Source organism: Argopecten irradians, chromosome 3 (genome assembly GCF_041381155.1).
Source record: "Argopecten irradians isolate NY chromosome 3, Ai_NY, whole genome shotgun sequence".
Classification (NCBI taxonomy): domain Eukaryota; kingdom Metazoa; phylum Mollusca; class Bivalvia; order Pectinida; family Pectinidae; genus Argopecten; species Argopecten irradians.
This window is the reverse complement of record NC_091136.1, coordinates 20,648,046-20,664,245: the sequence shown is the minus strand read 5'-3', so window position 1 is coordinate 20,664,245 and position 16,200 is coordinate 20,648,046. Positions and strand designations below refer to the sequence as shown.

At 37.4% G+C, this 16,200-nt stretch overlaps 1 protein-coding gene across 5 annotated transcripts in view; it reads left to right on the top strand.

The window, feature by feature from the left end:
• The first annotated feature begins 1,036 nt into the window (after positions 1 to 1,036).
• Positions 1,037 to 16,200, top strand: part of LOC138317803 (uncharacterized) — a 53,764-nt gene continuing 38,600 nt past the window's right edge. Inside the window, exons 1-3 of one of the 5 annotated variants that reach the window (XR_011207804.1) lie at positions 1,037 to 1,242; positions 3,565 to 3,674; positions 6,474 to 6,520. Coding sequence is in view for 4 of the 5 variants with exons in the window: in XM_069259707.1 (XP_069115808.1) it covers positions 3,608 to 3,674; positions 6,474 to 6,520 (114 nt within the window). In the remaining variant the exon portion in view is untranslated. The remainder of the gene's footprint in view (positions 1,243 to 3,564; positions 3,675 to 6,473; positions 6,521 to 16,200) is intronic. The other 4 variants (XM_069259707.1, XM_069259705.1, XM_069259704.1 and 1 more) reach the window with 4 other exon arrangements.

Genomic DNA, 16,200 nt, shown 5'->3' with positions numbered 1-16,200 from the left:
ATCAACATCTACCTAATACGGACTACTTCACCATTAATAACGAAACAAAACATTCTGCAATACCATCTGCATGGCAATCATCAACATCGTCAGAAAGTTTTTGCACAATTCTAAATTTTATCAGAGACGTTGTCATAAATACTATCCACGTGTCTGGTTTTATTTAGGCTATATTTTGTCCTTGATACCGTTTGATGTCGGATTCCATTGTTCCTTGCCAATATTGTTTTTTTCTGAAGGATGAGTGTGCCTTATTGGACCTTGATGACTAAACTACGATTTATTGTCTGAATACTATAGCCTCCAAGAACATGTTTTAAATCTAATAAACATACTTAAAGTCAAACAGAAGGAAACATGACATACGTAAAATCTCACGATCAAAATCAAAACAGTGTATTCATATAGCATGATATCCTTGATACTCCAGAGGTTACTATCATTGACGTTATGTCCACCCTATCTAATAGTAAAACTAAGGCTAACCATGGAGAAAAAATCTGATCAGATCACAGGCCTGCAAAGATTCCCTTTGAAGACTACTGAGAGAGTATCGCCTTACTTCAAAGCCACGCAGTCAACCACTGCAGTGTATCGTTATACGGCTCTTTTGATGTACATCAAAGGACTATAAATCACCTGTTCAGTTCTTTTGCCTGCAGTTTTACTATGAGATAGCCCAGGGATGAATATAAACGTCAGTTATAGTAACCCCTAGGGTATCGAGGATGATAGTATTGCAGATGAAGTTTATTTTTTGTCTATTTATTTCTATATATCAGACTATTAACACGGAAAGTAAAGATTAATAAAAGCGATCACCATGACCTACTTTTCACGCGTACTCGGTATAGGTTTCGGCAGATCGATATACTTAGTACATGCATGTAAAATCCTCTATTGTCACGAATAATAATGCCTCAACGCCAATCGAACTATACAGAATTAAAGGTGTATTATAATCGTCTATAAATGCTGGTCTGGGTTTTAATTTGCACCAGGAACATATCCGTAAAGAACATTATATATGTATAACGATATCTACTGTTGAAGAAGTTGAACATAATGTTGATGTAGATTTTACTCTGTGGTTCTATAAATAGAGATAGGTGATACAATAGGAGTACTCACTGTACGGGTTAAACCTGTCGACATCAGAGGACGACATTAATCGTGTGTACATAAATGTCAAGGAAACGGATTATTCTGCACTTCCGGAAGTAGGGTAACCGTATATAGAAGGTACGTAAGTATGCGGTATTCATTTAATCTGTCTTACCTATTTTACCGTGTTGTTATTGACCAAAGTAATTGTTTATTTACATGTTACAATACCATGCTGACGAGGTTAATGTGTATTCTTGTTCATGGCGAGCCAGCTTCTATCAAACATTATTTATATAATGTAATACAATGTAATATCAATATACGAAGATCACATGTATAAAGAATTATAATATTCGTTTTTGTAACATTTTGATTTTCATTTTTGTTTACTAGAATGAAAATCAAAATTGCATTATTATATATAATAATGTGATCTGATTCGTCTGTCCAGCATATTTACTATAAGTGTTGATAGAGTGAGACAATATAAGCACTAGTGCATTACTTATAGATACTGGAGCTCACGTTTAACACATCCAATAAGTAAGGAGCATTGTCGTTTCCTCGCGAGGTGTATGGTTCAATGTTCTTGTCTCCATTATTAATTGATTATCTGATGTTCTAAAGCCATTGGGTTATTGTAGATAAGGTTTTATGAAAGGCAGCTATGTTGTGATCTCGAACATGTAAGGATTGAATCTTGCTTTGGTCATTTCATTGGGTGATGGATTGAGTTTTTTTAATTTGAATTCGTACCCGGCTTACTATACCTTTCAAAGACTACACCATTTCTTTCTAAAAACTACAATATTGCAGCTAAAACTGAATGAACTGCAGTAAATTGGAAAATAACGATTAAGTTTAAGGCCCTGTTGTATTTAAGTGAAAAAAAAAACAAATATGGTACATAAATCAAGCCTTCCATTTGACAAAATGACTGTCCAATTGGTATTTTTTTTATTTCTTTATAACATAAAACAAGCACAAATACTAAAATGACATTTATATACATTAATCGATATCAAGAAAACCCCAAGAACAGCCCCCCAACCCCCCCCCCCCCCCACACACCCCCACCCCATACCCCCCCACACCACCCCCCCGCAAAAAAAATAACAACAACATTTTAGCCCGACGAAAAAAAGAGAGACAGATTTAAAGGGACCGAAAATGTAGAAGGTAGGCGAAACTTAAATTTTGGATCGACATTGCTTCAATGGTACCGTCATTTAGATATCGACAGTTTTACATGTATGCTCCTCATATCATGTAACATACTCGCTGCTTAATTACCTTTGTATATAGGTAAGAACATCCTCGATGCTCAAGGCTTCCGATCACTTACGATCTCTACACCCCTGGACTGTCTCATAGAAAAACTGGCAACAGAACAGATCAATTTATTAATCCTTTGATGAACATCAAAAGAGCCGTGTTAGCGGTACACTGTGGTTGACTGTGTGGCTTTGAAGTTGGACGTGGCTCTGTCTAGAACGAATGTGTGGTTCCGGCAGGTCCGTAAGGGTCGGGCACTTTGAGACTGATAAAAAATATATTTTTTCGGGTATTATCCTTATGTAACTGTATTGTTTTCTGACAACTATGATCAATATTCAATTCACAAACCTTTCGATTATAATCTTTCATCAACTATTAGTGGTAAAATCCAAGGCAAACACAACACATGTATAATTCTGTTCAAATACGCCGCCATGTTTGATTTACCAGAAACCGTGACGAAATGAAACACTCAACAGGTAAAATATGTTTAAAAGTATTAAAAAGCCAACAAACTAAGAATAAATATGGTGAAACTGAACAAATGTAAGTATTATTAAGAATTAAGCAAAACAGATTTTTTAAAGTTCATGTTAAAAACTTTGTAACATTTATTTCTTTCGTAGTGAAAATTTGTAGGTCATTCCATATATGGTACTAGGTGCCATATTTGGAGCGCGAGACTTTCTAACGAGAAGCATCATGGCGGCCAAGTGAGCCGTGTCGGAGATGTGAGCCATTCAAAAGTGCTTCAAAACATAATTTTAGACATGGAGGTGGGTAAATAAAAAAACATTTTATGTTAAAAATGTTTGATATTGTTGAATTTAATTAAAAAAATTACATGACACACATGAAATGCAACATTTTAACCGCTGGATGTTTTGCAACACTACGGGCAATGGGACGGAATCGTAGCTCTGACGACGACCATCTGTCAGAAATCTTCCGTCCGTCGTTCAGAGCTACGTCATCGCAGCTACTCTCTGTCGTCTTCAAAGTAAAGTTTTGCTGGGCTTTGATTGGTTCAGGTTTTTTCCCCTGAGCTGCCTTCTTTTTTTTCTATGAGAGCTGCCTTCATTTTTTCTATGAGATAATCTAGTGGTGAAGAGATCCAAACCCCTGAAGTATCGAGGATGAGGTAAGAGATACAAATGTACCTCCACATTTTGACTACAGGTATCACATTTACATACCAGAGAACGGACGAGCTGTGCTGTAAATGACCAAACGGAAGGACGGTGTCTATATTCTTGTGTTGGCTGTAGCATGGTTGATTTACCTAACAGGTATGTGTTTGGTTGTTCGTTAGTTTACATAACTTCTAAGTTATCGAAATAACACGATAGTCCTTTATACCATATCGTTAGTAACACGCCCAATGACACGTTAGACCTTTATACCATCTCGTTAGTAACACGCCCAATGACACGTTAGACCTTTATACCATCTCGTTAGTAACACCCCAATGCCACGTTAGACCTGTATACCATCTCGTTAGTAACACGCCCAATGCCACGTTAGACCTTTATACCATCTCGTTACGTAACACGGCGCCCAATGACACGTTATTCCGTTATACCATCTCATTAGTAACACGCCCAACGACACGTCGGCTCTGGTATAGTAGGAAATAGAACCAAAACAAACGCGATGTGGTGCATGAGATAAAGTATATCCACAGGTGTTCGTTTCTAATATAAGTATAAGTATAATACTGGGTCAAGGTCTATAACTCGGCCGGCCATATAACACTACCCAATTTCAGAAAAAGTATGATTATTAACCAACCGTATAGGATATAATAATAGGAATACTCTCAATCGACAGCCAGATAATTTATCTTTAATTTGGTATATGATACAATATATATCATGCCGTATAAATGTCACTAGGTATCCAGAAACATCGGAAAACAGCCAGATTTCAACTGGTCGGACACTGGTGTCCTCCGATCACAGGTGTTCGTTTCTAATATAAGTATAAGTATAATACATGGGTCAAGGTCTATAACTCGGCCGGCCATAACACTACCCAATTTCAGAAAAAGTATGATTATTAACCAACCGTATAGGATATGATAATAAGAATACTCTCAATCGACAGCCAGATAATTTATCTTTAATTGGTATATGATACAATATATATCATGCCGTATAAATGTCACTAGGTATCCAAAAACATCGGAAAACAGCCAGATTTCAACTGGTCGGACACTGTGGTGTCCTCCGATAAACACGCCAGGGCTCTAATGGGTAGCTCAAAAAACCACTGCATGTCAACACTTCAGCGTCATAAGAATAAAAGTTTGGTAGAAAACAAACTTACCGGTTAGTAAATCCATGGATAAATACCATCCATTTGCCTAACGTAGCCCTTTGAAATTTCCGATTGAAAAATTTATGTCTCTAGCCGCCATGTAAGTATGTGTGCAGTAGATTTGTTTTGTCGGCGTTGATTGGCTCTCGAAAATTAATTGACCAATCAACGCCGAGAAAACAAATGTACTACACACATATCAACATGACGGCTAGAGACACACATTTTTTCAATCGGAAATTTCAAAAGGCTGTATTGAGCAAATGGATGGTATATAGATAAACACTAACATACCGGTAAGTTTGTTTTTTACCAAACTTTAATTCCTATGAAGCTGAAATGTTGACATGCAGTGGTTTTTGAGCTACCCATTAGAGCCCTGGCGTGTTTATCGGAGGACACCACAGTGTCCGACCAGTTGAAATCTGGCTGTTTTCCGATGTTTCTGGATACCTTCAGTGACATTTATACGGCATGATATATATTGTATCATATACCAAATTAAAGATAAATTATCTGGCTGTCGATTGAGAGTATTCCTATTATCATATCCTATACGGTTTTGTTAATAATCATACTTTTTCTGAAATTGGGTAGTGTTATATGGCCGGCCGATTTATAGACCTTGACCCAGTATTATACTTATACTTATATTAGAAACGAACACCTGTGCTCCGATGAACACGCCAGGGCTCTAATGGGTAGCTCAAAAACCACTGCATGTCAACACTTCAGCGTCATAAGAATGAAAGTTTGGTAGAAAACAAACTTACCGGTTAGTAAATCCCTGGATAAATACCATCCATTTGCCTAACGTAGCCCTTTGAAATTTCCGATTGAAAAAAATTATGTCTCTAGCCGCCATGTAAGTATGTGTGCAGTAGATTTGTTTTGTCGGCGTTGATTGGCTCTCGAAAATTAATTGACCAATCAACGCCGAGAAAACAAATGTACTACACACATATCAACATGACGGCTAGAGACACACATTTTTTCAATCGGAAATTTCAAAAGGCTGTATTGCGCAAATGGATGGTACATAGATAAAACACTAACATACCGGTAAGTTTGTTTTTTACCAAACTTTAATTCCTATGAAGCTGAAGTGTTGATATGCAGTGGTTTTTGAACTACCCATTAGAGCCCTAGCGTGTTTATCGGAGGACACCAGTGTCCGACCAGTTGAAAATCTGGCTGTTTTCCGATGTTTCTGGATACCTAGTGACATTTATACGGCATGATATATATTGTATCATATACCAAATTAAAGATAAATTATCTGGCTGTCGATTGAGAGTATTTCTATTATTTATATCCTATACGGTTGGATAATAATCATAATTTTACTGAAATTGGGTAGTGTTATATGGCCGGCCGAGTTATAGACCTTGACCCAGTATTATACTTATACTTATATTAGAAACGAACACCTGTGGTATATCATGTATTTGGTACACCGAGTGATAATGAGGGCAACCTATGTTTATCATGTTATAAGTCATGATTTATTGCTACTTATTGAGCGACATTACAGGGGTTGGTTTATTACATTTACGTCCTATTAACAGTCAGGGTCATGTAAGGACGGCCTCTACCGTATTCGTATGTGAAGTGCGTGTTTTGGGAGACTGCAATATATTCGTGTAGCGACGCTTTTCAGTAGTGGATCTGTTGGTCTTTTTATAGTGTCTATAAATTTTTTTCCCCTACCTGATATTGTAATTTGTCTATAATTTGTCTATAAATTGTCCACTGTGTTTACTTTATAGGTGCCTCTGACGACACAGTAACAGTGGATGGTACAGCCTGTGGTCAGGTACGTGTCCTCAACAGTGTCTACTAGTGACGATACTCCAGGGGTTACTATCATTGTCGGTATATCTACGTCAGTACTCCAGGAGTTACTATTATTGTCGTTTTATCTACGTCAGTACTCCAGGAGTTACTATTATTGTCGTTATATCTACGTCAGTACTCCATGAGTTACTATTATTGTCGTTATATCTACGTCAGTACTCCAGGAGTTACTATTATTGTCGTTATATCTACGTCAGTACTCCAGGAGTTACTATTATTGTCGGTATATCTACGTCAGTACTCCAGGAGTTACTATTATTGTCGGTATATCTACGTCAGTACTCCAGGAGTTACTATTATTGTCGGTATATCTACGTCAGTACTCCAGGAGTTACTATTATTGTCGTTATATCTACGTCAGTACTCCAGGAGTTACTATCATTGTCGTTATATCTACGTCAGTGCTCCAGGAGTTACTATTATTGTCGGTATATCTACGTCAGTACTCCAGGAGTTAGTATTATTGTCGTTATATCTACGTCAGTACTCCAGGAGTTACTATTATTGTCGGTATATCTACGTCAGTACTCCAGGAGTTACTATTATTGTCGTTATATCTACGTCAGTACTCCAGGAGTTACTATTATTGTCGGTATATCTACGTCAGTACTCCAGGAGTTACTATTATTGTCGGTATATCTACGTCAGTACTCCAGGAGATACTATTATTGTCGGTATATATCTACGTCGGTACTCCATGAGTTAGTATTATTGTCGGTATATCTACGTCAGTACTCCAGGAGTTACTATTATTGTCGTTATATCTACGTCAGTACTCCAGGAGTTACTATTATTGTCGTTATATCTACGTCAGTACTCCAGGAGTTACTATTATTGTCGTTATATCTACGTCAGTACTCCAGGAGTTACTGGTATTGTCGTTATATCTACGTCAGTACTCCAGGAGTTACTATTATTGTCGTTATATCTACGTCAGTACTCCAGGAGTTACTATTATTGTCGTTATATCTACGTCAGTACTCCAGGAGTTACTATTATTGTCGGTATATCTACGTCAGTACTCCAGGAGTTACTATTATTGTCGGTATATCTACGTCAGTACTCCAGGAGTTACTATTATTGTCGTTATATCTACGTCAGTACTCCAGGAGTTACTATTATTGTCGGTATATCTACGTCAGTACTCCAGGAGTTACTATTATTGTCGTTATATCTACGTCAGTACTCCAGGAGTTACTATTATTGTCGTTATATCTACGTCAGTACTCCAGGAGTTACTATCATTGTCGTTATATCTACGTCAGTACTCCAGGAGTTACTATTATTGTCGTTATATCTACGTCAGTACTCAAGGATGTACTATTATTGTCGTTATATCTACGTCAGTACTCCAGGAGTTACTATTATTGTCGTTATATCTACGTCAGTACTCCAGGAGTTACTATTATTGTCGTTATATCTACGTCAGTACTCCAGGAGTTACTATTATTGTCGGTATATCTACGTCAGTACTCCAGGAGTTACTATTATTGTCGGTATATCTACGTCAGTACTCCAGGAGTTACTATTATTGTCGTTATATCTACGTCAGTACTCCAGGAGTTACTATTATTGTCGGTATATCTACGTCAGTACTCCAGGAGTTACTATTATTGTCGGTATATCTACGTCAGTACTCCAGGAGTTACTATTATTGTCGGTATATCTACGTCAGTACTCCAGGAGTTACTATTATTGTCGGTATATCTACGTCAGTACTCCAGGAGTTACTATTATTGTCGTTATATCTACGTCAGTACTCCAGGAGTTACTATTATTGTCGTTATATCTACGTCAGTACTCCAGGAGTTAGTATTATTGTCGGTTATATCTACGTCAGTACTCCAGGAGTTACTATTATTGTCGGTTATATCTACGTCAGTGCTCCAGGAGTTACTATTATTGTCGGTATATATCTACGTCAGTACTCCAGGAGTTACTATTATTGTCGGTATATCTACGTCAGTACTCCAGGAGTTACTATTATTGTCGTTATATCTACGTCAGTGCTCCAGGAGTTACTATTATTGTCGGTATATCTACGTCAGTACTCCAGGAGTTACTATTATTGTCGTTATATCTACGTCAGTACTCCAGGAGTTACTATTATTGTCGGTATATCTACGTCAGTACTCCAGGAGTTACTATTATTGTCGTTATATCTACGTCAGTACTCCAGGAGTTACTATTATTGTCGGTATATCTACGTCAGTACTCCAGAGTTACTATTATTGTCGGTTATATCTACGTCAGTACTCCAGGAGTTACTATTATTGTCGGTATATCTACGTCAGTACTCCAGGAGTTAGTATTATTGTCGTTATATCTACGTCAGTACTCCAGGAGTTAGTATTATTGTCGTTATATCTACGTCAGTACTCCAGGAGTTACTATTATTGTCGTTATATCTACGTCAGTACTCCAGGAGTTACTATTATTGTCGGTATATCTACGTCAGTACTCCAGGAGTTACTATTATTGTCGGTATATCTACGTCAGTACTCCAGGAGTTACTATTTATTGTCGGTATATCTACGTCAGTGCTCCAGGAGTTACTATTATTGTCGGTATATCTACGTCAGTACTCCAGGAGTTACTATTATTGTCGTTATATCTACGTCAGTACTCCAGGAGTTACTATTATTGTCGGTATATCTACGTCAGTACTCCAGGAGTTACTATTATTGTCGGTATATCTACGTCAGTACTCCAGGAGTTACTATTATTGTCGTTATATCTACGTCAGTACTCCAGGAGTTACTATTATTGTCGTTATATCTACGTCAGTACTCCAGGAGTTACTATTATTGTCGTTTATATCTACGTCAGTACTCCAGGAGTTACTATTATTGTCGGTATACTACGTCAGTACTCCAGGAGTTACTATTATTGTCGGTATATCTACGTCAGTACTCCAGGAGTTACTATTATTGTCGGTTATATCTACGTCAGTACTCCAGGAGTTACTATTATTGTCGGTATATCTACGTCAGTACTCCAGGAGTTACTATTATTGTCGGCATATCTACGTCAGTACTCCAGGGGTAACTATTATTGTCGGTATATCTACGTCAGTACTCCAGGAGTTACTATTATTGTCGTTATATCTACGTCAGTACTCCAGGAGTTACTATTATTGTCGGTTATATCTATTCAGTACTCAAGGATTACTATTATTGTCGTTATATCTACGCAGTACTCCAGGAGTTACTGGTATATTATTGTCGTTATATCTACGTCAGTACTCCAGGAGTTACTATTATTGTCGTTATATCTACGTCAGTACTCCAGGAGTTACTATTATTGTCGTTATATCTACGTCAGTACTCCAGGAGTTACTATTATTGTCGGTATATCTACGTCAGTACTCCAGGAGTTACTATTATTGTCGGTATATCTACGTCAGTACTCCAGGAGTTACTATTATTGTCGGTATATCTACGTCAGTACTCCAGGAGTTACTATTATTGTCGGTATATATCTACGTCAGTACTCCAGGAGTTACTATTATTGTCGGTATATCTACGTCAGTACTCCAGGAGTTACTATTATTGTCGTTATATCTACGTCAGTACTCCAGGAGTTACTATTATTGTCGGTATATCTACGTCAGTACTCCAGGAGTTACTATTATTGTCGTTATATCTACGTCAGTACTCCAGGAGTTACTATTATTGTCGTTATTGTCGTTATATCTACGTCTTACTGGTATTGTCGGTATATCTACGTCAGTACTCCAGGAGTTACTATTATTGTCGTTATATCTACGTCAGTACTCCAGGAGTTACTATTATTGTCGGTATATCTACGTCAGTACTCCAGGAGTTACTATTATTGTCGTTATATCTACGTCAGTACTCCAGGAGTTACTATTATTGTCGTTATATCTACGTCAGTACTCCAGGAGTTACTATATTATTGTCGGTATATCTACGTCAGTACTCCAGGAGTTACTATTATTGTCGTTATATCTACGTCAGTGCTCCAGGAGTTACTATTATTGTCGGTATATCTACGTCAGTACTCCAGGAGTTAGTATTATTGTCGTTATATCTACGTCAGTACTCCAGGAGTTACTATTATTGTCGGTATATCTACGTCAGTACTCCAGGAGTTACTATTATTGTCGTTATATCTACGTCAGTACTCCAGGAGTTACTATTATTGTCGGTATATCTACGTCAGTACTCCAGGAGTTACTATTATTGTCGTTATATCTACGTCAGTACTCCAGGAGTTACTATTATTGTCGGTATATCTACGTCAGTACTCCAGGAGTTACTATTATTGTCGGTATATCTACGTCAGTACTCCAGGAGTTACTATTATTGTCGTATATCTACGTCAGTACTCCAGGAGTTACTATTATTGTCGGTATATCTACGTCAGTACTCCAGGAGTTACTATTATTGTCGTTATATCTACGTCAGTACTCCAGGAGTTTCACTATTATTGTCGTTATATCTACGTCAGTACTCCAGGAGTTACTATTATTGTCGGTATATCTACGTCAGTACTCCAGGAGTTACTATTATTGTCGGTATATCTACGTCAGTACTCCAGGAGTTACTATTATTGTCGGTATATCTACGTCAGTACTCCAGGAGTTACTATTATTGTCGGTATATCTACGTCAGTACTCCAGGAGTTACTATTATTGTCGGTATATCTACGTCAGTACTCCAGGAGTTACTATTATTGTCGTTATATCTACGTCAGTACTCCAGGATGTACTATTATTGTCGTTTATATCTACGTCAGTACTCCAGGAGTTACTATTATTGTCGTTATATTCTACGTCGGTACTCCAGGAGTTAGTATTATTGTCGTTATATCTACGTCAGTACTCCAGGAGTTACTATTATTGTCGTTATATCTACGTCAGTACTCCAGGAGTTACTATTATTGTCGGTATATCTACGTCAGTACTCCAGGAGTTACTATTATTGTCGTTATATCTACGTCAGTACTCCAGGAGTTACTATTATTGTCGGTATATCTACGTCAGTACTCCAGGAGTTACTATTATTGTCGGTATATATCTACGTCAGTACTCCAGGAGTTACTATTATTGTCGGTATATCTACGTCAGTACTCCAGGAGTTACTATTATTGTCGGTATATCTACGTCAGTACTCCAGGAGTTACTATTATTGTCGGTATATCTACGTCAGTACTCCAGGAGTTACTATTATTGTCGGTATATCTACGTCAGTACTCCAGGAGTTACTATTATTGTCGTTATATCTACGTCAGTACTCCAGGAGTTACTATTATTGTCGGTATATCTACGTCAGTACTCCAGGAGTTACTATTATTGTCGGTATATCTACGTCAGTACTCCAGGAGTTACTATTATTGTCGGTATATCTACGTCAGTACTCCAGGAGTTACTATTATTGTCGGTATATCTACGTCAGTACTCCAGGAGTTACTATTATTGTCGGTATATCTACGTCAGTACTCCAGGAGTTACTATTATTGTCGTTATATCTACGTCAGTACTCCAGGAGTTACTATTATTGTCGTTATATCTACGTCAGTACTCCAGGAGTTACTATTATTGTCGTTATATCTACGTCAGTACTCCAGGAGTTACTATTATTGTCGTTATATCTACGTCAGTACTCCAGGAGTTACTATTATTGTCGTTATATCTACGTCAGTACTCCAGGAGTTACTATTATTGTCGGTATATCTACGTCAGTACTCCAGGAGTTACTATTATTGTCGGTATATCTACGTCAGTACTCCAGGAGTTACTATTATTGTCGTTATATCTACGTCAGTACTCCAGGAGTTACTATTATTGTCGGTATATCTACGTCAGTACTCCAGGAGTTACTATTATTGTCGGTATATCTACGTCAGTACTCCATGAGTTACTATTATTGTCGTTATATCTACGTCAGTACTCCAGGAGTTACTATTATTGTCGTTATATCTACGTCAGTACTCCAGGAGTTACTATTATTGTCGTTATATCTACGTCAGTACTCCAGGAGTTACTATTATTGTCGGTATATCTACGTCAGTACTCCAGGAGTTACTATTATTGTCGTTATATCTACGTCAGTACTCCAGGAGTTACTATTATTGTCGGTATATCTACGTCAGTACTCCAGAAGTTACTATTATTGTCGGTATCTACGTCAGTACTCCAGAAGTTACTATTATTGTCGGTATATCTACGTCAGTACTCCAGGAGTTACTATTATTGTCGTTATATCTACGTCAGTACTCCAGGAGTTACTATTATTGTCGTTATATCTACGTCAGTACTCCAGGAGTTACTATTATTGTCGTTATATCTACGTCAGTACTCCAGGAGTTACTATTATTGTCGGTATATCTACGTCAGTACTCCAGGAGTTACTATTATTGTCGGTATATCTACGTCAGTACTCCAGGAGTTACTATTATTGTCGGTATATCTACGTCAGTACTCCAGGAGAGTTACTATTATTGTCGGTATATCTACGTCAGTACTCCAGGAGTTACTATTATTGTCGGTATATCTACGTCAGTACTCCAGGAGTTACTATTATTGTCGGTATATCTACGTCAGTACTCCAGGAGTTACTATTATTGTCGTTATATCTACGTCAGTACTCCAGGAGTTACTATTATTGTCGTTATATCTACGTCAGTACTCCAGGAGTTACTATTATTGTCGGTATATCTACGTCAGTACTCCAGGAGTTACTATTATTGTCGGTATATCTACGTCAGTACTCCAGGAGTTACTATTATTGTCGGTATATCTACGTCAGTACTCCAGGAGTTACTATTATTGTCGTTATATCTACGTCAGTACTCCAGGAGTTACTATTATTGTCGGTATATCTACGTCAGTACTCCAGGAGTTACTATTATTGTCGGTATATCTACGTCAGTACTCCAGGAATGTATATATTATTGTCGGTATATCTATGTCAGTACTCCAGGAAGTTACTGGTATTGTCGTTTATATCTACGTCAGTACTCCAGGAGTTACTATTATTGTCGTTATATCTACGTCAGTACTCCAGGAGTTACTATTATTGTCGTTATATCTACGTCAGTACTCCAGGAGTTACTATTATTGTCGGTATATCTACGTCAGTACTCCAGGAGTTACTATTATTGTCGGTATATCTACGTCAGTACTCCAGGAGTTACTATTATTGTCGGTATATCTACGTCAGTACTCCAGGAGTTACTATTATTGTCGGTATATCTACGTCAGTACTCCAGGAGTTACTATTATTGTCGGTATATCTACGTCAGTACTCCAGGAGTATACTATTATTGTCGTTATATCTACGTCAGTACTCCAGGAGTTACTATTATTGTCGGTATATCTACGTCAGTACTCCAGGAGTTACTATTATTGTCGTTATATCTACGTCAGTACTCCAGGAGTTACTATTATTGTCGGTATATCTACGTCAGTACTCAAGGAGTTACTATTATTGTCGTTATATCTACGTCAGTACTCCAGGAGTTACTATTATTGTCGGTATATCTACGTCAGTACTCCAGGAGTAACTATTATTGTCGTTATATCTACGTCAGTACTCCAGGAGTTACTATTATTGTCGTTATATCTACGTCAGTACTCCAGGAGTTACTATTATTGTCGTTATATCTACGTCAGTACTCCAGGAGTTACTATTATTGTCGTTATATCTACGTCAGTACTCCAGGAGTTACTATTATTGTCGTTATATCTACGTCAGTACTCCAGGAGTTACTATTATTGTCGTTATATCTACGTCAGTACTCCAGGAGTTACTATTATTGTCGTTATATCTACGTCAGTACTCCAGGAGTTACTATTATTGTCGTTATATCTACGTCGGTACTCCAGGAGTTACTATTATTGTCGGTATATCTACGTCAGTACTCCAGGAGTTACTATTATTGTCGGTATATCTACGTCAGTACTCCAGGAGTTACTATTATTGTCGTTATATCTACGTCAGTACTCCAGGAGTTACTATTATTGTCGTTATATCTACGTCAGTACTCCAGGAGTTACTATTATTGTCGTTATATCTACGTCAGTACTCCAGGAGTTACTATTATTGTCGGTATATCTACGTCAGTACTCCAGGAGTTACTATTATTGTCGTTATATCTACGTCAGTACTCCAGGATGTTACTATTATTGTCGGTATATCTACGTCAGTACTCCAGGAGTTACTATTATTGTCGTATATCTACGTCAGTACTCCAGGAGTTACTATTATTGTCGGTATATCTACGTCAGTACTCCAGGAGTTTCTATTATTGTCGTTATATCTACGTCAGTACTCCAGGAGTTACTATTATTGTCGGTATATCTACGTCAGTACTCCAGGAGTTACTATTATTGTCGTTATATCTACGTCAGTACTCCAGGAGTTACTATTATTGTCGTTATATCTACGTCAGTACTCCAGGAGTTACTATTATTGTCGTTATATCTACGTCAGTACTCCAGGAGTTACTATTATTGTCGTTATATCTACGTCAGTACTCCAGGAGTTACTATTATTGTCGTTATATCTACGTCAGTACTCCAGGAGTTACTATTATTGTCGTTATATCTACGTCAGTACTCCAGGAGTTACTATTATTGTCGTTATATCTACGTCAGTACTCCAGGAGTTAGTATTATTGTCGTTATATCTACGTCAGTACTCCAGGAGTTACTATTATTGTCGTTATATCTACGTCAGTACTCCAGGAGTTACTATTATTGTCGTTATATCTACGTCAGTACTCCAGGAGTTACTATTATTGTCGTTATATCTACGTCAGTACTCCAGGAGTTACTATTATTGTCGGTATATCTACGTCAGTACTCCAGGAGTTACTATTATTGTCGTTATATCTACGTCAGTACTCCAGGAGTTACTATTATTGTCGTTATATCTACGTCAGTACTCCATGAGTTACTATTATTGTCGTTATATCTACGTCGGTACTCCAGGAGTTACTATTATTGTCGTTATATCTACGTCAGTACTCCAGGAGTTAGTATTATTGTCGTGTATATCTACGTCAGTACTCCAGGAGTTAGTATTATTTGTCGGTATATCTACGTCAGTACTCCAGGAGTTTCTATTATTGTCGGTATATCTCCGTCAGTACTCCAGGATGTTACTGGTATTGTCGTTATATCTACGTCAGTCATAGTCATCCCTGGAGTAATCGAGGTGCTGACATCCTCCTCCAAGATGAAAATATTGAACTCGTTGAATGCCTGCTTTTTTACGGTGTAACAACCAGAGGTTTCCCTTAGGTGCCACCATATGTCTGACCATAACCAACAAACACGTGACGGGTAAATATGTCCAAATCACTCCGTTGTATTTTATACGTATATGTCAATAATACTTATTTACCATAAAAATACGATGCATATCTTCTCACATCTTCTGTATAGAAGTAAAGAAATAGGAAATCGGCGTTTAGCGCAAATTTTTGAACACGTAAACTCCGTAGTCTGTATCATAATTAAAATTCGATGTTCATTATCTACTCCGTAAACTCGTTCATACGGAGTTTACGTAGTAGATAATGAACATCGAATTTTAATTAAAAGATTATACTCCGAAAGTTTTAATATATTTCGTATAAAATTGTGGAAGGTGTGCAAAAATATACGTA